A 25,437-nucleotide genomic window follows, 5' to 3' on the forward strand; every position below is an offset into this window, starting at 1 on the left:
GGGAAAAATATTCAAAGGTGTGAAATAATGTACCAACTGACTCAAGAACAACTTTTTCCCTACTGCCATCAGACTTTTGAATGGACCTACCTGATATTAAGTCGATCTTTCTCTGCACCCTAGCTACATTCTATAGTCTTGTTTCCTTCTCTATGAATGGTATGCTTTGTCTGTGTGGTGTGCAGAAACAATGCTTTTCACTGTATACTAATGCATGTGACAATAATAAATCAAATACTGTTAGACTACATTCTGCGCCCTCTCCTTTCCTTATGTATTCTATGAATTGTATGTTGTGTGCTAAAAAAACAATACTTTTCATTGTATCCCGATAGACGTGACAATAATAAATCAAATTCAATCAAAGACATATTCAATGCTTTATCCTTACATTAAGCAAAGACTTGCATTTAGATAGCACCGTTCGTGGCGTCCTAACACTCTTTACAGCCAATGGGGTACTTTGAGGTTGTAATGTAGGCGTGGTGACAGCCAATTTGAGGACAGCAAGCTCCCACTGTGCGATGTGACCAGTTTGCCAACTGAGCCAGCGCTGACACATTGCATGATTCCCTGTGTCCAGCTGCTCTGCCACTGTGTCTCTGGGTGTCTCTGAGGATAGACCAGAAGGTGGTGTTGTAGCCAGGGAGAAACAGAGCTGGAATCACCCGACTCCAGATCCAGATGATCCGCTCCACGTGTTCCTCGCAACATTTAAAACCTCTTCTGAAAAAAAAAGGCACCAAAAGGCAACTGATGAGCGCAAAGACGGAGAGAGCCTGAGCTGCTCTCGCTGAGGGTCAGAGCCGAGTGGGGGCAATGGATCTTATCACTGAATTCCCGGCGTTGCTGTGAAAAGTGCTGTTGCTGCTGGGGGGGGGAGAGAGAGAGAGAGAGGGAGGGAGGATCGGAGGGAAACTTTCAGCCGAGGCTTTGATTGATTCCCATTGAACTTGCTGCTTTATTTGAAGAGGAATGCCTTTTCCCAAGCGCATCTGTGAGCCGCTGATCCTCTCCCGCTACGGCTCGGCGGAGCGGGGCACGGGCTTTGAGGAGCTGCCCGCTGTCAGTAACTACACGCTGGCCCAGACCCTCCGGCAGCTCGCCCACCTGGCCAAGCATGCCTGCGGGCTCTTCCAGGACATAGAGGATGAAGTGTCGGGCGTGCACCGCCGCCTGTGTGGCATCCAGAGGAAGATAAGCGACATCGGTGCCGCCGTGAACGCCCTGGATCCCAGGCAGGAAACAGTGCGTAAGTGGAGGCTTCTCAACAATCTTCCTAAATGCCCAGATGTGTGCAGGGGTGGGATGGGGAGTGAGTGAGTAAGTGCAATGTTACTGCCACAGCCCCCTGTGTGTATCTAACCAGTCTGCAGGCTACAAGCAGCCCGTCCTTCGGGATGTGTGATCCAGAATGTGAATTTTTGACTTGGCGCCCCCTTCTCCTGAAAGACCCTTTCCCCCCCCCCCCCCCCCCCTGTTTCAATCTCATTCCTGACGCCAGTTGGTACTCTTTGCTTGTCTGTACTCTCGGTGCGGAGCTGTGTGAGCTAACAGATGGCTATTGCCCTGAGCGCTGGGCTCCTCGAGTGGACTTTGGTTTGGGGGAAAGTTTTTTTTTGGGGCAAGGCTGCTTTTGAGATGTGGATCACCCATCTGTAAGATGGGTGTTCCGGGTTGTTCCATCGCTTCGGGAATGTTTTCTGTTTTTGCTTTGGGATTGCGATCACGTGTTCTTGCAAAAAAATATCATGTTATGTTGTATTTTGGATATCCACTATCCAGCCACAAGGAATAGGGATAAGTAACAGTTTAAGTGTCCCCCCACCAAAGGTTAGCAGGAGCATTAACGCAAACTACCTGAACCTGTTCTGTGTTGTGTATCATTCCGGTCTAACCTCATTTAGACCCGAGTTGATTGAATGTTGAATTAGTCTATCCAAGGATGGTCTACCCAGGATTTTGTGGGTGTGTGAATGTGTTTGTATGGGCGTGCTAATATGTGTTTGTGTGGGGTGTATGTCTGGAGGATATTAATGTGAAAGTGTGTGAGAGAGTTTTGTGGGTGTGTGAGAGTGGTGGAGAGGAGATATGAAGGTGTGTGTGTGTATAAGAGTGCTAGAGAGGAGATATGAAGGTGTGTGTGTATAAGAGTGCTAGAGAGGAGATATGAAGGTGTGTGTGTATAAGAGTGCTAGAGAGGAGATATGAAGGTGTGTATGTGTGTAAGAGTGATGGAGAGGAGATATGAAGGTGTGTGTGTATAAGAGTGCTAGAGAGGAGATATGAAGGTGTGTATGTGTGTATAAGAGTGCTAGAGAGGAGATATGAAGGTGTGTATGTGTGTAAGAGTGATAGAGAGGAGATATGAAGGTGTGTGTGTATAAGAGTGCTAGAGAGGAGATATGAAGGTGTGTGTGTATAAGAGTGATAGGAGATATGAAGGTGTGTATGTGTGTAAGAGTGATGGAGAGGAGATATGAAGGTGTGTGTGTATAAGAGTGCTAGAGAGGAGATATGAAGGTGTGTATGTGTGTATAAGAGTGCTAGAGAGGAGATATGAAGGTGTGTATGTGTGTAAGAGTGATAGAGAGGAGATATGAAGGTGTGTGTGTATAAGAGTGCTAGAGAGGAGATATGAAGGTGTGTATGTGTGTAAGAGTGATAGAGAGGAGCTATGAAGGTGTGTGTGTATGAGAGAGGGGGCATGAATGTGTGTGAGAGAGAGTATGTATGAGAGAATGGGGTTATGAATTGTGTGTGTGTGTTTTCAGGCTTTCCCTCCCTGTCTCAGTCCGCTCTGTTATTCAGAGTTCGCGCTGCTTTCCCAGCTCCCGCCGTTCGGCCTTTTCACAGACTGTTTTGTGGCCACTCCCCTCTCCCTCTTTCCTTCCTCCCTTCCCCAGCTCCCTGTGTTTGCAGGGGCACTGAGGGTTTAGGAGCTGGGTTGGGGATTTGGACCATGTCCCGGGGCGGGTGGGGGGAGGTTTGAAAACACAGCATTTGGAGAGAGCGGACTGTGTCCGAAAACAACAAGAGGGAAACATGTGGGGAATGGTGCTAAACTTGTTGTGAAATGACAATAACATTTTCCAGCAGAATTGTTTTGTTAAACTGTGCGGTTAAAGAGCTGCTTGTGCTAAAGCCGGATGTGAGATGTTCTTTTCCTTGTTTGAAGTTTTATCCATCTTTCAGTTCCACGTTTTAAACGTTGGTGCCATTTGGCTGGGAAATATCGCCGAGTAAAACATTGATAGAGTTGGCCAAGTAGAAATGAGGGGGTGGGATTTGCAGTTTTTACTCCCCAAGTCTCTGTACTTGTGATTACAGAAGTTTGAGAAGGCGAATCTGCTCTCAGAGTAAACTTTTGCTTAGGTGAGGTTCACTCAGTCTCTCTGTATGGACTGGGAATGATTTAAGAGTCGGTGTGAGCTGCTGTGTGCACGCAGAGCCTCTGCAAGGCAGGGTTTTGTTGGGACTCTGTCTGTGATGGCAGGATCAGACACGCAAGCCGAGAGTGGGCCGCCGGATCAGGAGATCAGCTTTGGTTACAGTGTGTGAAAGATCATGCTTCAGTCTGCTAGCGCTAGGGAGTGCAGCAGACAATCAATGTGTAATCTCCCCATTCATGACAAGTCCCACTCCACTCCCTCACAGCCGGAGAAACTGGAACCCCGGGTATGGAGAGGAGTCAACAGTTTAAATAGCAGCAACTTTTCACAATCCTCCCTGACTGGGCACCGAATCCCATCTCACTGCAGTGCTCTTGACAGACTGGAACAGACCCGGGGTTAAAGAGACATTTTCCTCACTGGTCACCGATTCAGAACTGTAATTCCAAACTGTTTAAATCCGAGATGAACTTTCAGACCGACCTCACACACAGTCTCGAGTTTTAATACAGCCCACGATGATTGTTTCCATAGGAATAGTTAAAGACTGGGTTTAAATCCCTTTACCACACATTTAGTAAATCCAGGGTCTGTGTGTGTGTCCATTCAGCCGAGGCATTTGATTTGGCCAGATTGGGATCCTGGGCACTAATACATTCTCAAAGCTGATAAATGATCGTACTTCACGTTGGGGTTCCTGTGTGTTCTGACTCAAACTGTGCTCCGGACCAATGCTCTCCCTCTCTCAAGCGTAGGAGAAAATGGGCCTTTCAGGATGATACAGGTGAGCTAGTCAGATGGGCAGAATGGTGGCAAATGGAATTTAACCCTGAAAAGTATGAGGTGTTGCATTTTGGGAAGATTAACAAGACTAGGAAGTACACAATGAATCAAGAACAGAAAATGCTGAAAAATCTCTGCGGGTCTGACAGCATCTGTGGAGACAGAATACCAAATAAACCTGTTGGGGACTTTAACCTAGTGTTGTGAGACTTCTTACTGTGTTTACCCCAGTCCAACACTGGCATCTCCACATCAGAGAGCCAGCATTTTGAGTCTGGATGACCTTTTGTCACAATGAATGGCAGGATGCTAGGAAATACAGAGGACCAAAGGGACCTTGAGGTAGGTGCATGTCAAAAGATCCCTGAAGGCTATGGACAGGTAAATGAGGTGGTTAAAAATGCATGCAGGATGCTTGCCTTTATTAGTCAAGGCATAGAAGATAAGAGCAGAGAGGTTATGATGGAAGTGTATAAAACGCTTATTAGACCACAGCTAGAATACTGTGTGCACTTCTGGTTGCCACACTGTAGGAAGGATGTGATTGCACTAGAAAGGGTGCAAAGGACATTCACCAGGATACCGCCTGGGTGTTTCAGCTATGAAGAGAGGCTGGTTAGCCTGGGTTGTTTTCCTTAGAGCAGAGAGGCCTGAGGAGGGACCTGATTGAGGTGTACAAAATTATGAGCGACGTAGAAAGGAAGGAACTTTTCCCCTTAACCAGGGGTTCCAGATTTAAGGTAAGGGGCAGGAGATTTGGAAGAGATCTGAGGAACATTTTTCACTCGGGGGGTAGTGGAAATCTGGAACTCACTGACAGGGTGGTAGTGACTGGAACCCTTACAGAAGCATTTAGATGAGAACTTGAAATGCCATAACATATAAGGCTACAGGCCAACCACTGGAAAATGGGATTAGAATAGGGAAGTACTTCATGGTCAGTGCAGACACGATGGGCCAAAGTGCTGTCAAACTCTACGAATAAACACTGGAAAAACTAAGATCATCTTTGAACTAGCTCCCACAGTGGAGCACATCATCCCATCAGCTATAATCAGCACTTTTCCAATTTACCAGCCAATCTCAGAACCCATCGAATTGGAGTGGAAACAAACCATCCTCAGTTCTGAGGGCCCTGCCTAGGGAGGAATAAGACTGATGATGGCTAAGATCAATATTTCAAACAGAAACTTTCAGGGGAATGTGAAGTTTGCAATAAGCTGTAGACTAATGCTGCCATCATATTAGCAAAACACCGAAAGTTATCACTTCAGACCCAATTGAAATGAGTAGAAAACTGAGATGCATCATATCAACATGGACATTTGTGCACCTATCAATTTGCATCAGTAAATCTATCTGGAAGGAATACAATACTTGCTAACTAGCTGCATGCACCAAGGGACATACCATGGTGGCCTGTGGCTGAAGGGATCCCAGACAGGTCAAAATTAATACTGTTTAGATTTAGCAGTAAATATTGACACAGTTTCAATCAGTCTTTAAGACGGATAGGAGCTTGCGTTGAGCAATAATGCTGCTGAGCTGACGATACCTTTCTGAATGCCCAGAAGGAAGTCCGATGAATGACAGAGGCATGCTCCTGTTTGTTAAGCAATTGTGTTTCATATGAACCCTGAGTTTAAAATTGATGGCTGTAATTTTGTCTTGCAAGAAAAATTCAGAATGCCTGGTTGCGTGCACCTTGAATTCATCAATACGTTCAACTTGTTTGAGTTTGTCTTAACCCTTGGCCAATGCAGACCTAATATAATGTGGTGATGATCCTGGAATGAGGAGTTGCAAAATGATGCCAGCCCCCTTCCCCCAATCTATCACTATGATAACAATGAAGTTATGAGGTTACTTCTGTGACTTATTGCACAATTACCTTGAAAGGACAAGGCGTGTAATATTACGAATATTACTTTTACAACACACAAAATGAGTGTTTTTTTTTGAAATTACATTTAGGATTATGTAGACTGCTCCTTTTAGAATAAAAAAGAATGCCCTATAGCTAGGGTGAAGCTACAGGCACAGCTGTAAACTGTACAATCCAGTAGATCTGAGTGCATCCACAGTCTGTGCTGAATGACCTGATCTCAGCCTAGGGACTGATAGGGCACTGCAATCCAAAAGCTCTGTGTTAAGAGGGAAGTAATGTCTAATATTGGGATTCCTGGGTGCCATCCAACAAGCTGCTGGTGGAAGTATGTGAGTATGGATTATGGTTGGAGAGGAATTAGGCTTGGCAATGATACCTCTAGCCCCTTTTTTTTCCCCATATATATAGTCTAGTCGGTAGACTGCCTGAGGTCACCCAATAATAATAATTACTTAAGAGGTCAAAAGCTGTGGGAGTGCAGCATAGCACATCCCAAAATCCTTCACACAGGAGAAGAAGGCAACCCCTAAATAATATGAACTCTGCCATTTCTTGCTTTGCATGAAGTGAATCGGATGAGTCGAAACATGCTGGTGGTCACACGCTTCAAGCATGTTCCAAAAGCATTAATTATTGCTGCCTGGATGACACCACTTAAATACTAGGTCCAAAATTGAGGGTTGCCTCTGCTCTGTTACCTGAGGCCTGAGTCTGAAAACTCTTGTGGCCACATCTCAGACGCTCGGAATGTGCAGATGTAACGCAGGCTGAAGGAATGAGGTGCACACTTTGCATCCAGGAAATTGCTGCTGAACTCTGCAGAATCCGACTCCTGAGTTCAAAAGGAGCCTAAACAGCTGGAACAAGGAAGAAAAGTACAGACTTGAGTTCAAGTGGTTTTGAATGGCTTTAATGGTCATTCATGGCCTCATAAAACAGGCCTTGTCAAAAGGCTGAGGTCAACAGTTCTAAATGTGGGCCAGGTCACCGTTGTGTGGATCAGCAATACTTTCTTTGGCTCTCAAAAGAAGTTTAGAAGCTCCGGTGGCTCAAAAGATTGATTTCCAAGTTGCAGTTTACAGTTAATAATTGAACATAAAAAATTTAGTTGCGGTATATTTTAACTGGGCTGAGAAATATTGGCAAGCGACTAAATCTTTCAGTGCGATGTTAACATCTGGAGATTTATATTTTGTAATTATAGCATCAGTTATTTTTAATGGCTACATTTGCCTGCAAGGGGCAGTCAGAAGTCGACTGTTGAGAAATGATTAGCTACATTTAGAATGCCATTGTTTTCATTGGAAACCAGAATGTGGTTGTTTCATGGGACTAGTAAGTAACTCTTCATGGCTTTTTTTAATGCCAAGTTGTGATTCCAAGTATTGCAAAGACTATGCAGAATAAACAGGAGGAGGAAGGGGAACTTTCTTAATGACGATACTTTGTGAATGGATTTAAGAATGTGATCTTTTGAGATGTATCATATTCTAATTCAAGGATCTAATGTGAAGCTGTGCCTGCTTTCCTACACATCACTGTGTATAATCACTAACCTGATTGTAATATGGTACTGTGTGAACTCTATGAAGCACTGCAACAGGGGAACAGGCAGTACAATTAGAATTTTATTGTCTTTTTACAAATGTTGCCCCCACTCCTCTTGCGTGAACTTGTGCCCAGCTTTTGAAGAGAGGTGGGAGCTTTGAAGCCAAGGTCTCCGGAAAATGTTGAATTTTAGCTCGGTACCTTTTTTGGCAAATGGCACATTCAGATTAATCTTTAAACATTTGGTTTACTTCATGCTGAACAGGGTTTTTTTTAATTGGAAAAGTAAATGACACCAAATTGATTCACATTCAACGGACTAACTGACTGTTTCCCATCCAGTTCACAGGATTTTGTTTAACTTCCTTCCCCCCTATGTTGATGGAGGCACTTATCTTCCCTGGCATACTTTTCAATGTTCCAGTCACACCTTGCTTTGGTCAAGGAGTAGACTGTTGGTCCTAACACTTTGGGTGTGTGCTACTATTCTGATGCTAGTCATTGTGTGTGATCAGGAATTCCCAGCCAATGCACGCTCAACAGGGTCTGCCATTCATTCTGTTTTAAAGATATAACTGGGTGACTATGTTGTTGTTGAGCATGGAAAATTAGTCGTATGTTGGACCTGCAGTCCAGATTAGCAGTTATTTAGGGCACTGAACAACTGGCCTGCTGTTCCAGGATTAATAAAATCTTACAATGACCTACTGTGCATGTACCTGCCTGCAAGGGTGCACTGCAAAACCTTACAGCAGTGTATATTAATAGCATTGAATAATCATTGTACCACCGTCCTGCTAATTAAAGTCAATATGTTCATTTCTTTCTATGAAAAGATTTCTACGAAAAGATTTTCATATCTTTTAAAGTGCGGTGCGGTCCCCCTCAGTTGTGTTTAGGGGAAGGTTGGGGGGGTTGTGGATATTTGAGATTTCCCTTGTATATGAAGGAATTTTCTCAACTTGGAGATCAAAAATATTCTAAAGTTTTAATAAAACACGTTGCTGTTGATCGTATTGACCTGCTAGGGGTTACAGCCAGCAGAAGGCATGCAGAATTATGCAGGGCATCCCACATCATAGAGCAGAGAATACACGATGCATACTCCCCTCCTCAGATGGAATGCTAGAACTTGCACTATAAGGGTGCTGGATAACCTTCATGAGCAGGAACCATGATCAACCTTCCATCTCTCTCTACCCACTGATGCCATGAACAAATGTGACACATAGGTCAGCTCACTTTAATGTAAACTGATAAGAGTGAATTAAAGACATCCTTTTTCGAGATAGATTCGTTACATTGAGCTATCAGGATGGCTTGGGGCAAGAATTAAGTTTGTATTTTGATGGACACGATTCGCTTGGTAGATGTGTGCAAAACGGTTTCAGAATTCAACGCACACCAGTCAAATAATTACTTCTTGTTAGGGATGGATCCAGAATGTCCGTTCTTTCTTGCCTCTTTTAAATGAAAGATATTTTGTTATAAAACATTGACTTAACCATCATATGAAAGGTGTCTGCATAAATCAACATCACAGAACATACAAATATGGCCTTAAAATGCCACAACAGTGGGCCTGTACATATGATAACATGAAATATAGATATGTTCCTTTATGGCACATGGTTAAATAAGAAGTAAGGATCTTGACTGAAGTCACTTCCAGAAAACAAGCATCAGGACCAGCAGAGATCTCGGGATACAGAGACATTGTTACAATAGCAATGTGAACTAAGACAAATCTCTCTGGATTGATAGGAGTTAATAGATCTTGTGTGCCAGTATTAACATGTACGATAGGCATATATTTAAAAAAACAACAGATTAGCTGGCATTGTAATCCAAAGTGTTCACTGAATTTAATTCTGACACCTTGTTGCAGAAAACTACCTCTTAAAACTATTGTGAACAGGGTCATAAACCCAAGTCCCCAGCAATTAGCAACAATGCAGAGATGTGGTTTCTGACCAAAGCAAATTACATTCAAAGTACAAGCAATTCCATTTTCACATGTATAATAACAGCACTGGGTGTTTTGGATTCAGCATTGTTTGCAATACAGCAATAACATTTTCATTTCTTGATCATTTACGGATGAATAACAGCAAATTGAAGCAAGGTTCATGTATCTGTGCTTACTATGAATCTGTAATCAGTTGTTGATAATCTCCTCCTCCCACTTCCAGTGCAAAGGAACATCTCAATGCTTGTATAAACTGGGTGAGTTAATAACAACCAGCACATTATTAAGCATTGACATGGGACAGTTAGGTTCCATTTGGATCATTTTGAGTTGAGGACAGATAATCTGTAATAGACTATGGCATAAATATCACTTAACTGACAGTGAGACCTATTTCATATGAGGCTTTGATTAAGTTGGACGTTGACCCCTGATACTCAACGGAAGCTGTCTTGAGTGAATGTGCTCCTTTATGTATATATTGTATCGAGCTCATTTGTCAGACTTTGCACAGTGGTCCAATGAGCTCATCTGGTGAGCAGCTAACCCCTAGAGACTAGGGAAGGGCCAGATTTGATCCCTAGTTTGGACTGAGTTATGTGGATGATAAAGGCATTAGGTTTGTACTTTGGGGAAGGCAAAACCGAGCAGGTATCCTACTCAACGTTCAGCAAAAGCCAGAAAGGGGGATGTCAACATTTGGAAAGACAGAATCAGATTCTGCTGCAGTGCCCCCATGGTTGGATAGTTTGGCAGTGTGGAGATCTGCATATGAATTTACTTGGAAGAGAGATAGACAGATTGTTCCTCTACCTCCAGGAACCAAAACTGCAAGTGTTTAATTTGAATGACTCAATTGCACACAAGGGACCCTGTTGTCTGATCTTCGAAGCTTTATATTTATATTGTATCAAGTCATGCAAAGCTTTTGGCTAAATACGGCGTCTGAAGTTCCTTTCCAGCAGCATTTAAAACCTTAAATTGGCCTTAACAAGAGGATTGCCTGTGTTTTAATGCAGTGTTGGGACTGCAGGGAGTGATAGATATTGATCAATGATCAGAGAGGAGGTGTGATTAGCACACACTTCAACAACAGGCATCTGCACTTTGTTCTTTTCACTCTCTCTTTTACATGTAATTTGGTTAGAAAAAAGGGCTAAGAGGTACAGTGATGTTGGTGCTATTGTGCATTTTGGAGTTTTGAATCCAGTTCAACGTGGTCATAATAGCCTTTGGCTGTTGAAAGAACTAAAGTTGACCGAACAAGTCATTTCAACCAGTATTGGTTACTAGATTTTATGTTTAACCGCTTCTGCGTGTTCCAGGATATAAATAGCTGAACAAATCTCACAAGCTAGAGAAATGTGAGCAAAAATGAACTGGACTCTTCACTATTCTGACACACGGCATCGTATTGTCAAATTAGAATCAGAATCCCTACAGGGCAGAAGGAGGCCATTTGGCCCAGGGTCTGCACTGATACTCCAACAGAGCATCCCACTCAGACCCTAACCCTGAAACGCCTGTATTTACTCAGGTGATCCCCCTAACCTGGGGCACTTTTTTTAAAAAATTATTTATTAGTCATAAGTAGGCTTACACGAACACTGGATTGAAGTAACTATGAAAATCTCTAGTCGTCACACTCCGGCACTTGTTCGGATACAATGAGGGAGAATTTAACATGGACAATTCACCTAACCAGACATCTTTCAGACTGTGGGAGGAAACCGGAGCACCTGGAGGAAACCCACAAAGACACAGGAAGAATGTGCAGGCTCCGCACACAGTGACCCAAACCAGGAATTGGACCCTGGCATTGTGAAACAGCAGTGCTTGCCACTATGCCACCATGCTGCCCAGCCCTAAATGGCAAATTAGCATAGCTAATCCACCCACCAGCACATTTTTGGACTGAGCACCTAGAAGAATCTTACCCAAGGCTGGAATTGAACCTGGGTCTCTGACACTGAGGCAGCGATGCTAACCATTGTGCCACAGGGCACCCATTGTTCAGGTCTGCTGATTTGAGAAATGGTCAAAAATGTATTTTTTTTTTCTGCCATATTTAGCTCAAACAATTGGCTACATTGTACGTTTGAACTTGGGCAGTAAACCAAGCCATTTACCACAACTCCTATCTCGCTTATCACTTTCCAGCAGGACTCACTGGACAGTGAGCAACAATGGGAGAGCCAGATTAAATATTTATCTCCCTAATTGGTTTTACTGTATTCAATGGTATTGTTAAAATGATTGTTCAACACAATAACTGTATTCAATGACATTAATTTACGTGTGAATGACCTTTTACACTCAGTATAAATCTATTGGCCACAAATACCTGCAGAGGTCAAAAGTGTGATGGCACAGTGGTTAGCACTGCTGCTTCACAGCTCCAGGGACCTGGGTTTGATTCCCAGCTCGGGTCACTATCTGTGTGGAGTTTGCATGTTCTCCCTGTGTCTGCATGGGTTTCCTCCGAGTGCTCCAGTTTCCTCCCAACGACGTGCTGGTTAGGTGCATTGAACAAGTGCCGGAGTGTAGCAATTAGGGGAATTTCACAGTAACTTAATTGCAGTGTTAATGTAAGCCTTACTTGTGACTAATAAATAAACTTTAAGTTATTAGTGCTCAGTAACAAGGGACTCAGCAACAGGAGCACAACTTATAACAACTCACTTTAAGTGTTAACACTCCAGGAATTATTAATTTATTCAAACTTCATGTGACTTTAACAGTTCACACATCATAGAATAGAATCATAAAATCCCTACAGTGCAGGATGAGGCCATTTGGCCCATTATGTTTGCACCAACAACAAACTCACCTTGTCCCTATCCCCATAACCCCACATTCTTGCCCTGCTAGTCTCCCTGACACTAAGGGTCAATTTAGCATGGGCAATCCATCTAATCCACACATCTTTGGAGTTTGGGAGGAAATCAGAACATCCAGAGGAAACCCATGCAGACGTAGAGAGAATGTACTAACTCCACACAGACAGTCACCCGAGACCGGAATTGAATCTGGGTCCCTGGTGCTGTAAGGCAGCAGTGCTAACCACTGTGCCACCGTGCTGCCCTGGTTTTTTACTGAGGCTCACAAGTAGAATAGTTGGTTAATGGATTTGGTCACAATCTTTTTTTTTAGAACTATTTGTTTGCAATGTATAGCAAAAGTAAAGTAATCACATTGGTCTTACAAATACCATTAATCAAAAAAATTTAACAATGCAAGTAGTCTTGGGATGAGGGGTGGGTGGGGAGGATGTAAAAATAAAACTGAACACAGGTCCACACTAACGTAAATCCACTGCTGTTTGCCATTCAATTCTACAGGTTTCCTACCGCTATCTCAGTCCCCTACAAAGTTAAAGGCGAGTTACTCAGTTCCACAAAATCAAAAGACAATGGATCCAAAAAACTAAAGGGGAAAGAGTTAATGAAAATGAATGTAATGGCTGTAGCCTCAGGTGTTACTGGGAAAATGATAACTTGTTTTAACAATGTAACTGGAGGCCTAATAATCATTCCTAACCATTTAGTGACAGAACAGACCAAGCACTTATTAGTTCAAAGAACAGTTGATGGTGTAGTCAGTACAGTGTGTAATACCAGGATAACCACATTTAGTGCCCCCCAAGTTCACTTTTTGTATATGAGCTGCAAAGAGGGATCCTGAAAGATACTTCAGGCATAAACGTTAAATAGAAGTCTTTAAAAATGCTATCAATTAAATATTTCTGTTACATATGTATTTTTTTTTTTGCTACTTGCCTCAGGTACAGTCTTCAGTTGAGTATAGAAGATTACGGATGATCTAGATAAAGTGAAGGATTTGATAGGGTGGATAGAGAGGAACTAATTCCTCTCATCTGGGGGGAGACTAGAACAAGAAATTAGAGCTCAGCTGTTCGGTGGGGGTTTAGTGGGAGGCGGGGGAAGAGAGAGAGGGAGAAGAAGAATCTCATCACACAAAGGGCAGCAGAACTCTGAAACTGTCTCCAAAATCCTGTTGAGATTGGGTCAGTTGAGATGGAAAAATTGTGTTGGTGAGTATATGAAGGCAGCTAGAATTGAATGGAAAAATTCAGTGCACAATTAATAGAGTGAGCGACTAGGGCATTTTCATAGTAACTTAGCTGCAGTAAGCCTATTTGTCTCTCAAATAAAACTAAAAATCAAAATCCTTAAAAAGAAATCTAGAGTGGAAACCTTCTGTCCTTTCAGATGATTTTTGTGCGAGCATGCACAATCAGTCCCAGTAAGCTTATCCCTTTCTGTGATAACTGATGAGCAGAACAGGCTTGAGTGGTTGAATAGCCCAGTTCTGTTCCGCTGTCCCAATGAACGCTGGCAGCCCTCCAGTTTCTTGTCCAAATGACAAAGCTTCTGGTGTGTGCGTTGCTGTCCATACACACCCATTATAGCTTGGCAGCTGTTAGCGGTGGAAATCTGTAGAATTTTGATGCACATTAGCCTGAGCATGCTGAGGCCAAAAGTAATGAGCCTGCTGTGATTGCGTCCAGGAGCAGTGCAAACAGAAAGAGTGGCACAGTTCTGATCTGGATGGTTTAGCTCTATACTAGGCAGTGCCTTTGCCCATTATCTTCGAATACAGGTGGTTTTCTAATAACAGTATCATGACCGGGTGCAAGCTACATCTTAGTTGGAAAGTGACTTTGCCTCTGAGTCAGAATGCTGTGAGTTCAAGTCCCATTCCAGAAAATTAGGACGTGATTTTTCTGGGCCACTTCCCGTTGGTGGTATCTTCTGGTCCCACTGAAGGTGATCTCTGCGCGGGTTCGCTGGCAGCAGGACGGGCAGGCCATGCAAAATGCCATAGACATTGGTGGGACTGGAAGATTCCACTGGCAGCCAATGGTGTGTTACCTTTGTTGCCAGAAAACACATTGTGAGGAGGTGGTGGAAAGTTCCGCCCTTTGGGTGCAAGATCTAGGCTGATTCGGGTAACAGAGTGCAGTACAGATGGTGTGATGGAGGTGAAGTACGGACAGGGTGGTTTAATGTTAGAGTTTGGTATCATTCACCACTCCTCAGATACTGAAGCAGTCCATGTCCAAATGCAGCAAGACCTGGACAATATCCAAGCTTGGGCTGATAAATGGAAGTAACACTTTCTGCACATAAATGCCAGACAATGACCATCTCCGAGAAGATACGATCTAACTATTGCCCCTTAACATTCACTGGGCATTACTATCACTGAATAGCATTATCATCCTAGGGGTTACCATTGGCCAGAAACTGAACTGGACTAGCTGTATAAATATTGTGGCTACAAAAGCAATCAGAAGCTAGGAATCCTGCAATGACTAACTCACCTCCTGACTCCGCAAAGCCTGCCCCCCTCTATAAAGCTCATGTTGGGGTGTGTTGAAATATTCTCCACTTGCCTTGATGAGTAGTGCAGCTCCAATAATACTCAAGAAGCTCAATACCATCCAGGCTTGGTTGCTACCCCTTCACAAACATTCCAAAGCAATATTTTGAAGAAGGGAAGAGGAGTTCTCACTCGTGTCCTGGCTGACATTTATCCCACAACAAACATCTCTAAAACAGATTAGGTAGCGAGCTATTTTGTTGCTGCTTGTGGGACTTTATTATTGGGACAAATTTGCTCCATTTCCTACATTACAATAGTTACTACCCCTCAATGATTGTAAAGCACTTTAGGGTGTCCTGTGGTTGTTGAAGAGTCTAGATAAATCCAAAGCTGGGATTTTTCTATCCTGCTGAAAGGCGAGGCTTCACCGTGGGGTTCCTGGTGGCACGAATGGTTTTCGAAGAGAAATTGCTGCAGTTCCCTCACAATTTAAAACCCTGTCCAAGGTGGAAAGGGAGATTGGTCTTCAGTGAGTCAGTGGCTCAGAAAGACGTTTGCTCTCAGAGCCAAAATATAGGTGGGAATGTCACCATTAAAGGCCCTTTTTCAAAAAAAAATCCAAATCAGTATAATCTCACCAGTGTTTTCTTTTGTCTGTTTATTCATAAAACGGTTGAGGTTTGAGCTCACTGCACATTCCAGCCATCAAGATCAAAGACCTGATCTCCCGTGAGTAATTTGTTTTGTGAGGTACTCTCAGGAGCGGGACCCTTCTTCTCTGATCTGATAAAGGAACAGAAGGTTTAATATTACACCAGACTGGGGAGAGGGAATGAATGGGAGCACAAAATGCAAATCGAAATCAGACTCCTGAAAAAGGAAATCTCGAGCTGGAAAGTCTCACCCCTCTGCCCTGTTAAGTGATCTTTTGAGAGGACTGGTTTCATTCGCACAGTCATGATCAGTTCCAATAAACTCATTCATCTCTACCACAATATGTGATGAAAATAATATAGTATACGGAGGGATTAGAACGTCTGAGTGACTTTTAATTAAGGAAGGCTTCAAAGAACCATCTCTTCAGGTGCTTCCCTGTATTTAATTGAATTCTCACATTCCTTTAATCTTGAAAGAGCCATATTTTAAAAAAATAATTCACGGGATGTGGCGCGTAACTGGCTAGACCATTATTTGCTGCCCATCCATAATTGCCCTGGAGAAGGGGGTGGGGAAACACCTTGAATTATTGTAGTGCATGTGATGCACCCCACAGTGCTGTTAATTCTAGGACCTCTCTCCAGTGACCGAGAAGGAACAGTGATATAGTTCATGTGCCTTGGGTAGGAACTTGCTTGGATGGTGGTATTCCCATCTGCTGTCCATATCATTGTAGGCCATGGATTTGGGAAGTGCTGTTGAAGTCTGGACTGTTCTCTGTGAGGCACCTTGTAGGTGGTACACACAACAAAGACACTTTGCTAGTGGTGGAGGGATTGACTGTTTCAAGGTGCTGGATAGGGTGCCAGTCAAACTTTGTCCTAAATGGTGTCTTGAGACTTGTTGGAGCTGCAATCATTCAGGCAAGTGGAGAATATTCCATCACACTTTTTAGACTAGTGCTTTGTAGATGGCAGACAGGCTTTGGGGAGTCAGGAGTGAGTTACTTGCTGCAGAATTCCCAGCCTGCTCTTGTAACTACTATTTATATAGCAGGTCCAGTTAAGTTTCTGGTCAATGATAGTTTGCTCCCTACCTCCACCCTGATAGTGGGAGATTTGTAATGCCATTGAATGTCAAGGCAAGGTAGTTCGACCTTCCTTTGTTGCAGATGGTTATTGCCCTGTATCTTTGTGGTGTAAATGTCAGCACAAGTCAGAATGTTGTCCTGCGAACATGGACTATGTCAGTATCGGAGGAGGTACAAATGGGGCTGAACATTTTGCAATCATCAGCAAACGTCCCCATTTCTGACCTCATGATGGAGAGAGGGCCATTGATGAGGCAGCTGGAGATGGTTGGGCCTGGGACACTATCCTGAGGAACCCCTGCAGCAATGTCCTGGGACTGTGAGGATTGGTCTCCCCACTAACCACAACCACCTTCATTCATATTAGGTTTGACACAACCAGTGGAGAGAATTTCCCTCTGGCTCCCACTAACTTAAGTTTTACTAAAGATCCTTGATATCACTCTTGAGTCAAATGCTACTTTTGTGTTAAGGGAAGTCCTCACAATTTCTGTTGTTTTGTCCATGTTTAATCCAAGGCTGTAATGAGGTCTGGAGCTAAACCTAAGTCCCACTCGACAGCATTGTTGAGGACAGTTAATATGACTTGCTGTTCCCTGACAGGTCATGCCAAGAATTTGGTAAATATAGTGACATCACGAAGCACTGCTGTCAACAGTTTGCATCTTTCATTTCACCAACGAGCTTATTGAAGTGAGGGGCCATGTATAAGCATCCTTATTGTCATTCTAACTGATTCCAAAGTCAAAGGAATGGACACTGGACATTGTAGGTTCAATGGGTGCAGTAAACACAAAGGAACATCATACTGAGGCCATTACTTCAACAATATGAAAATACAAAGTCGCATTATAGCACTGGAATGAATATTGTGAGGGGGAGGCAGTGACTTAGTGTAGTGTCACTGGACTAGTAATCCAGAGACCCAGGGTAATGCTCTGGGGACCTGGGTTCAAATTCCATATGGCAGATGGTGAAATTTGAATTCAATAAAAATCTCAGATTAAAAGTCTATACATGACCATGAAACATTGTCATTAAAAACCCATCTAGCCTTTAGGGAAGGAAATCTGCCATCCCTACAATGTCTGGCCTACATGTGACTCCAGACCCACAGCAATGGCGGTAGCATGGTAGCACAGTGGTTAGCACTGCTGCTTCACAGCTCCAGAGACCTGGGTTTGATTCTCAGCTTGGATCACTGTCTGTCTGTGTGGAGTTTGCACATCCTCCTTGTGTCTGCATGTGTTTTCTCCGGGTGCTCCGGTTTCCTCCCACAGTCCAAAGATGTGCGGGTTAGGTTGATTGGCCACGTTAAGATTGCCTGTTAGGGTCCTGAGATGTGTAGGTTAAAGGGATAAATGTGTGGGGATATGGGGGTAGGGCCTGGGTGGGAGTGTGGTTGGTGCAGACTCGATGGGCCAAATGGCCTCTTTGTGCACTGTAGGGTTTCTGTGATTCTAATGTGGTTGACTCTGAAGTGCTCTCTGAAATGGAGGGCAGTTTGGGATGGGCAATACATATTGGCCCAGCCAGCAATGCCCACAACTGGTGAATGAAGAAAAGATTGTGAGGGGAAATGTTCTGGACAAGTCAAAAAAAAGAAAAGGATTGTCTTCTTCAGCTACTATCATGGCAGATTTTGCCTAGTAAGACCTCATGAGCTACTTTAATAAACTGAGCTTATCCTCCCGTAAACATTTTAGCGCTGAAGCTTCTTGAATGCAGCAGTTTGTAAAAACTTGTAAACTCAGTGCACATCTTACAGGAGAACAGAGGGGGACATTCCACTAGTGAAGAGGGTTAATTATCTTCCATTTACAACAAGGAATTCTGGCAGGTTTTTACAAAGCAAAGCTTTACGGGCAACAAACATTCCTCTTCTTAAGTATATGGCAGGTAAATGCTGCACTGTTTTTAGATGTTACACAATTATAATGTGAAGTCAAAGGAGTTCTTCTGTGATGTTTCATAAAAGCCATCTGAAATAAGCAAAGTATGTCAAAGGGCAAATGAAACTATGTATATCCTTGAATGTTTCCCCATTGAGATGAAGTAATCCAAGTACAATTACTAAAGCATCCACTATATCATAAGGTAACCCCCAAAATCCATTTAGACAGTTTTATACTCTATGACAATGTTTGAGAGAAGAGGACGTTGGAATTGTTTGTATAACTCACCTTTGTTTTATAAAATAAATAAGAGAGGACAAGATAATAGGCAAAGAAAGACTGAGATTTAAGTAACACCTAATCACGCCTTTCAGAAACATTGCAAAGTGCTTCCCACATAACAAGCTACTTTGGCATGCAGTGTCTATTATTCAAACATAGCTAGCAGATGTTTTGTAGACCACAAACAGCAATGGAATGGTTGGCCAGTTAATGCATTTTTTTTTAGTAGTGTTGATTCAGAAAGGAACATCGTCTGGGATACTGGAAGAACACCCCACCCTCCTTTTGACTAGCACCGTGGATCTTTTCACTAATGTCAGAATGGGCAGGTGGATCCTTGGTTTAACACCTCACCTCAGGAACACTTTCTCTGTCAATCTTACTACTACACTGGATGAGTCAAACGCGAGCATGGGACTTGAATCCAGGACTTCCAAGAATGGTGCCATCCAGCACTCAAAAAGGCACAACTATCCTAACATGGAATCTATAGAATCCCTGCTTTACAAAATGAGGTTGTTTGGCCCATTGATTCTGCAATGACACTCCGAAAGAGCAGCCAACCTGCTCCCCTTGCCCCCCATCTGCCCTACCACATTTACCATGGCTACTCCCCCTAACCTGCATATCTTTGGACATTGAGATACAATCTAGTATGACCGCTGTACCTAACTTGCATTTCTTTGGGGTGTGGAGGAAACCCACGCAGACACTGTAGAGCGTGCACATTTCATACAATCACCCAAGGCCAGAAAGGAACTCGGGGTCCCTGAAGCTGTGAGTTGGCAGTGCTAACCGTTGTGGCACCGTGTCATCCTTGAGACATGGTTGATAACTTTTAAGTACTGGAATATGACACAGTGAGTTCTTCTGAGAAAATGTCAAATTGAATTGAGAAGAGAACTATTTCAAGCCAAGTTTCTTCTCTTGCAATTGACATACCAGCGATTTGCAAAGGAAATATGACTGGATTGGCTGCAGTTGTAATGAAATGTCTCTAAAGTGAAGTTGGTTCACCCTTAACTTTCCACAACAAGAGGGGGTTCTGACTAAATCTGTAGTCTCCCAGTCGTTTCTTGCTACATGCAGTTTCTAAACATTAAAATTCAGTCAGCGTGCATGATCTCTGCATTTAATATCCAGGATGTGTAGAGAGCAACCATGGGAAACAAATGGGCCTTATTTAAAAAGACTGGTCTTAGCTGGCATTTTTAATATGGTGAGCTCCAGTTGGAGCAGCCACTTCTAGCATAGTAGAATCATCGAATCCCTGTAGTGAAGAACGAGGCCATTCGGATCATTGCGTCTGCACTGACCACAGTCTTACCCAGGCTCTAACCCTGTAACCCCCGCATCCACCCTACTAATCCCCTGACACTAAGAGGAAATTTGGCGTGGCCAATCCACCTAATCCGCACATCTTTGGACTGTGGGAGGAAATTGGAGCATCTTGGAGGAAACACATGCAGACACAGGGAGAACGTGCAGACTCCACACAGACTGAGCTGAGGCTGGAATTGAATCTGGGTCCCTGATGTTGTGAGGCAGCAGTGCTAACATTTGTTGAGTTTTTCAGTGTAAACGTTTTCTGGAAACTGGTTTTCAAAAGTGATTTTTTTTTTACCGTATTTAAAACTTATCGAATTGGCCGTTATTCATGTGAGAATGAGCAGATTAGTACCTGGGAAGATACCATAGCAATCTCTTCAAACATCCTCCTGTTCGCACTCCCAGCTGATTAGGGTTGAGGGTGAGGTTACAGGGTATGGGAATGGCTTTTTGGAACTTTTTATTTGATATTAAAGCAAAGAATTTGCACTTCCTACTGAACTAGACTAGCAACACTTTAAAGACTCTCAACTCAATTCTTGGCTTGCGGGAATAAAACAAAATTAAAAGAAAACTTTGAAGGAGAGATGCGTGGGTCATAACTTTCCACTTGGCCGCACTGGTCTTTCTCTGATGTAATTCACCTGAAGTTGGTGAAGCCAGCAGAAAAAGCTGAGACAACTTTTAAGTAAAAATTACATTCAATGCAAATCACACCTCCGGAACCGTTTTGTGCTGATTTTAAAAATATCTTGCTAAAAGCAGGTTCCACTTACAAGAGATATATGCCCCCAGACGAATTACTCAGCAATATAAGTTTCTGCCAAATGTTTCAGGACCTATGATGTGTCTCTAAATATTAAGCTATTTTTGGGCACTAGTAGGCACATTTTAAAAACTCTTGAATGTTTAAGAAACTGACCACTGTACACTAATTAAGTTAGTAAATTGTCCTGTAGAGTTTTCTTGAACTTATTTTCAATGGGAGGTGAGACCTTTTTAGTTTGGTGATGATATTGGTCAGTCACCAGTGGAGTACCCCAGGGATCTGTTCTGGGACCCTTACTCTTTGTGTTTTTTTTTATAAATGACCTGAATGAGGAGGTGGAGGGATGGGTTGGTAAGTTTGCTGATGACAGATGTTGGAGGTGTTGTGGATAGTGTGGAGGGATGTCAGAAGTTGAAAGACGTTGATAGGATGCAAGACTGGGCGGAGAAGTGGCAGATGGAGTTCAACCCAGATAAGTGTGAAGTGGTTCATTTTGGCAGGTCAAATAAGATGGCAGAATATAATATTAATGGTAGGACTCTTGGCAGTGTGGAAGATCGGAAGGATCTTGGGATCCGAGTTCATAGGACGCTCAAAGCAGCTGTGCAGGTTGAGGCTGTGGTTAAGAAGGTGTATGGGGTACTGGCCTTCATCAATCGAGGAATTGAGATTAGGAATCGAGAGATAATGTTGCAGCTATATAGGACCCTAGTCAGACCCCACTTGGAGTACTGTGCTCAGTTCTGGTCGCCTCATTACAGGAAGAATGTGGAAGCCATTGAAAGGGTATAGAGGAGATTTACAAGGATGTTGCCTGGATTGGGCGGCATGCCTTCTGAGGATAGGTTGAGTGAACTCGGCTTTTTCTCCTTGGGGAGACGAAGGGTGACCTGATAGAAGTGTATAAGATGTTGAGAGGTATAGATCGAGTGGATAGTCAGAGGCTTTTTCCCAGGGCTGAAATGGTTGCCACAGGAGGACACAAGTTTTTAAGGTGCTGGGGAGTAGGTACAGAGGAGATGTCAATACCCCTGAGAGAGTGGTGGGTGTGTGGAATGGGCTGCCAGCAATGGTGGTGGAGGCGGATTTGAAAGGGTCTTTTAAGAGACTTTTAGATAAGCATATGGAACTTAGTAAGATACGGGGTTATAGGTAAGCCTAGTAACCTCTAAGGTAGGGACATGTTTGGCACAACTTTGTGGGCTGAAGGGCCTGTATTGTGCTGTAGTTTTTCTATGTTTCTATAACCCATTTTCAGCCGAATTAAAGGAATTGTACCAAGTTAGAATCATAAAATCCCTACAGTGTGGAATGAGGCCATTTGGCCCTTCAAGTCTGCACCTCTCCCACAGAGCATCCCACCCACACCCTATCTCTGTAACCCCATGTAATTACCCCGCTAATCCTCCTAACCTACACATCTTGGACACTATGGGGCAACTTAGTATGGCCAGTCCACCTAACCTGCACATCTTCAGACTGTGGGAGGAAACTGGAGCACCCAGAGAAACCTCACGCAGACACTGGAAATACATGCAAACTCTACACAGATCATCAACTAAAGCCAGAATTGATCTGGGCTCCTGATGCTGTGAGACAGCAGTGCTTACAGCTGTGTCACTGTACCACTGTAAGTTATCAAACTTAAATATAATCAGGAAATATTTACAACGGAAAAGTTTTTTTTAAAAAAATGGTAAAATGCTGCCTAATTATGCTGCTCATTTGCTGTCAGATTTTGCTATAGATGTGCAAATATACACGAGTGGAAATACAAGAAGGACTAATCTCTTCCAACCAGCTTAATTTGTGCCTATAGCGCAAATTCTACACAACTGTTTTAATGTATCAGAGTGTATTGCTTTTTTTTTTGAAGTATACGATAACAGTTGCTCGCCCTTTGATGAAAGAGATCATTACCATTTAACACTATTGATCATTCATCACTTGACATATTGATCTTTCCTGTTTGGGCAGACCTGATTGTTCCCTCTAGCATTGCTTGTTTAACATCAATGATTATTATCTATTTAGGCACCACAACTTGAGGTAAATAAAGTGACATAAGCCAATTGATTATCCCTTCAGCTTGTGGAGTATATGGTTACCGTTATCATTTGATGCAATGCAGTAACATATTGTGCAAAGTAAGGTTCCACAAACAACAATGAGATAAATGTGATATCATTTGCTTTCGTTGTGTTGGTTGAAAGATCAATATTAGCTCAGATTTTCTAAACTCAAGGAAACTAACCAAGCGTATTTGAGCTGCCCTGTGTGAAACCTTTAAGCCAGGATTTAATTTCTTATTCTATCTCAGGATGTACACATCATTGCAAGGCCTACAATTATTGTCCATCCATGGTAATGGATCTTTTTCTTGAATTGTGGTGGTCCATGTGATGAAGGTTCTTTTACAAAGTTATCAGCTACGTTTTTCAAGCTCTTTATCCAGCGTTCATGAAAGAATGGTGATGTTATGTTGTAGTTAGGTTGGACTAAAACCTGGTGTTGTCAGACTTTTTACTGTGTTTACGCCAGTCCAACGCCGGCATACCCACATCATGATGTTATGTTGCAACAGTGGAGAAACGGGAAGTGAGGCACAGCCTCAAAATAAGGAGGGGGGCAGTTTAGATCGGAGTTGAAGAGGAACTTCTTCACTCAAAAGGTGGTGAATCTCTGGAATTCTCTGCCCATTGAAGTAGTGGAGGCTGAATATATTTAAGTCACAGGTAGGTAGGTTTCTGATAGACAAGGGAATTAAGGGTTATGGGGAGAAAGTGGGAAAGTGGAACTGATCCACTTCAGATCAGCCATGATCTTATTGAATGGCGGGGCAGGTTCGAAGGGCTAGATGGCCTACTCCTGCTCCTATTTCTTATGTGATCCCATTCACTGCTTGCCATTGTACTTGATGACGGGGGGAGGTCACTGTTTGTACCGCCAAAGAAGTCTTGGTGAGTTGCTGCAGTTTATTCTGTTGATAGCATACAATGCCAGTGGATTGCTCCGTTTTGTCAAACCACTAGGTATTGCAGCTGAACTCCTCCAGAGAATAATAAGACCATACGTTATAGGAGCAGAATTAGGCCGTTCAGCCCATCGAGTCTGCTCTGCCATTCAATCATGGTTGATATGATTCTCATCCCCATTCTCCTACCTTCTCCCTGCAACCCTTGATCCCCTTATTGATCAAGAACCTATTTATCTCTGTCTTATAGACACTCGATGACCTCCACAGCCCTCTTTAGCAATGAGTTTCACAGATTCACCATCCTCTGGCTGAAGAAACTCCTCCTCATCTCAGTTTTAAATGTTACATTGACCCTCGACTTGCACCTTGTTGCTGGAAGAAAGACTTTTGAGCATTGACAGTTGAGGCAGTCCAGAATAGCCAGACTCCGACCAAGTCTAGTTGCCACAGCATTTATCGTCAATGGTGACACTCAGGATGTTGATGATGAGGGATTCAGTAATTGTAAAGCCATTGAATGCTAAGGTGAGGTGAGTTTGCTCTCTCTTTAGAGATGGTCAGTGCCTACACTAACGTGAGTGTTTTTTAAAATTTTTTCATTTGTGGGCATTGCTGGCTAGGTCAGTAGTTTTATTGACCGCCCCCTACTTTATCTTTTGAGAAGGTAACCAGTTGTGAGCTACCTTTCTGAATTGCTGCAATCCTGTAGCGTAGGTACACCCACAGTGCTATTAGGGAGGGAGGTCCAGGATTTTGACCCAGCAACAGCGAAGGGTCATCGTTAAGGGCAGGATTTTCCAGCCCTTCCCACCGGCGGCCAATGTCCTAGTTACTGGAAAACATGCTTTGGGGAGGTGGGGGGTGGTGGGTGGGATCCTACCCTCCATATCCTGGTTATTATTATTGTTACAATGTAGATTTCTTCTTTATTTTGAAAATTGTAAGGGAAAGTTTGTGCACAGGCAATTAAGGATTGCAATTAATTGGTCGCACTTGATAATGAAATTGTATGTCAATGTTTTCATCTGTTGGTATTTATCATTTAAACTTCCCTTTCGATATATTCTCCTTCTGAGTTGCCTGTCAGGGGACTTTTGGTGAGGTTGTCATAATGCACAAGAGATGAAACATTATGAGGATGATTGAAGCCTATTTATTTAAAACAAAAAATGTCGAGTTTAGTAATTCTGCCTTGAACGAACACTGCCTGCGAAAATTAGTGGACAGCTCTTATTAACTTCTTGGGCTCCACTGGTAAAGACATTTTGTGTGTGAGACCCAGGGTTTTGAACCAGTCAAGTAGTGCACCTATGTATGGTCTATGATAAGCTTCTCTAAAATATATAGTAATTGTTACCTTTTAGATAATGAGGATCCATTACATTAGGGATTGTGCTACATGTGGACTACACTATGGCCTTGGATAATAGGAATGCTATGGATAATGTATGAATCTTTTGTTCCTTCTGATCTTTATAGTCTGTACTCATTTTGCCTCATCTTTCGACT

The 25,437-nt window shown here is 43.0% G+C and overlaps 1 protein-coding gene across 3 annotated transcripts in view; it reads left to right on the plus strand.

The window, feature by feature from the left end:
* The first annotated feature begins 896 nt into the window (after positions 1-896).
* nhsa (Nance-Horan syndrome a (congenital cataracts and dental anomalies)) overlaps positions 897-25,437 on the plus strand; it is a 482,186-nt gene continuing 457,645 nt past the window's right edge. For all 3 annotated transcript variants that reach the window (XM_080204037.1, XM_080204038.1, XM_080204039.1), the window contains exon 1: positions 897-1,252. In XM_080204037.1, the coding sequence (XP_080060163.1) occupies positions 976-1,252 (277 nt within the window). In that variant the 5' untranslated portion in view covers positions 897-975. The remainder of the gene's footprint in view (positions 1,253-25,437) is intronic.

Source organism: Carcharhinus amblyrhynchos, chromosome 15, assembly GCF_965287045.1.
Source record: "Carcharhinus amblyrhynchos chromosome 15, sCarAmb.v2.hapA, whole genome shotgun sequence".
In the NCBI taxonomy this organism is placed as follows: Eukaryota; Metazoa; Chordata; class Chondrichthyes; order Carcharhiniformes; family Carcharhinidae; genus Carcharhinus; species Carcharhinus amblyrhynchos.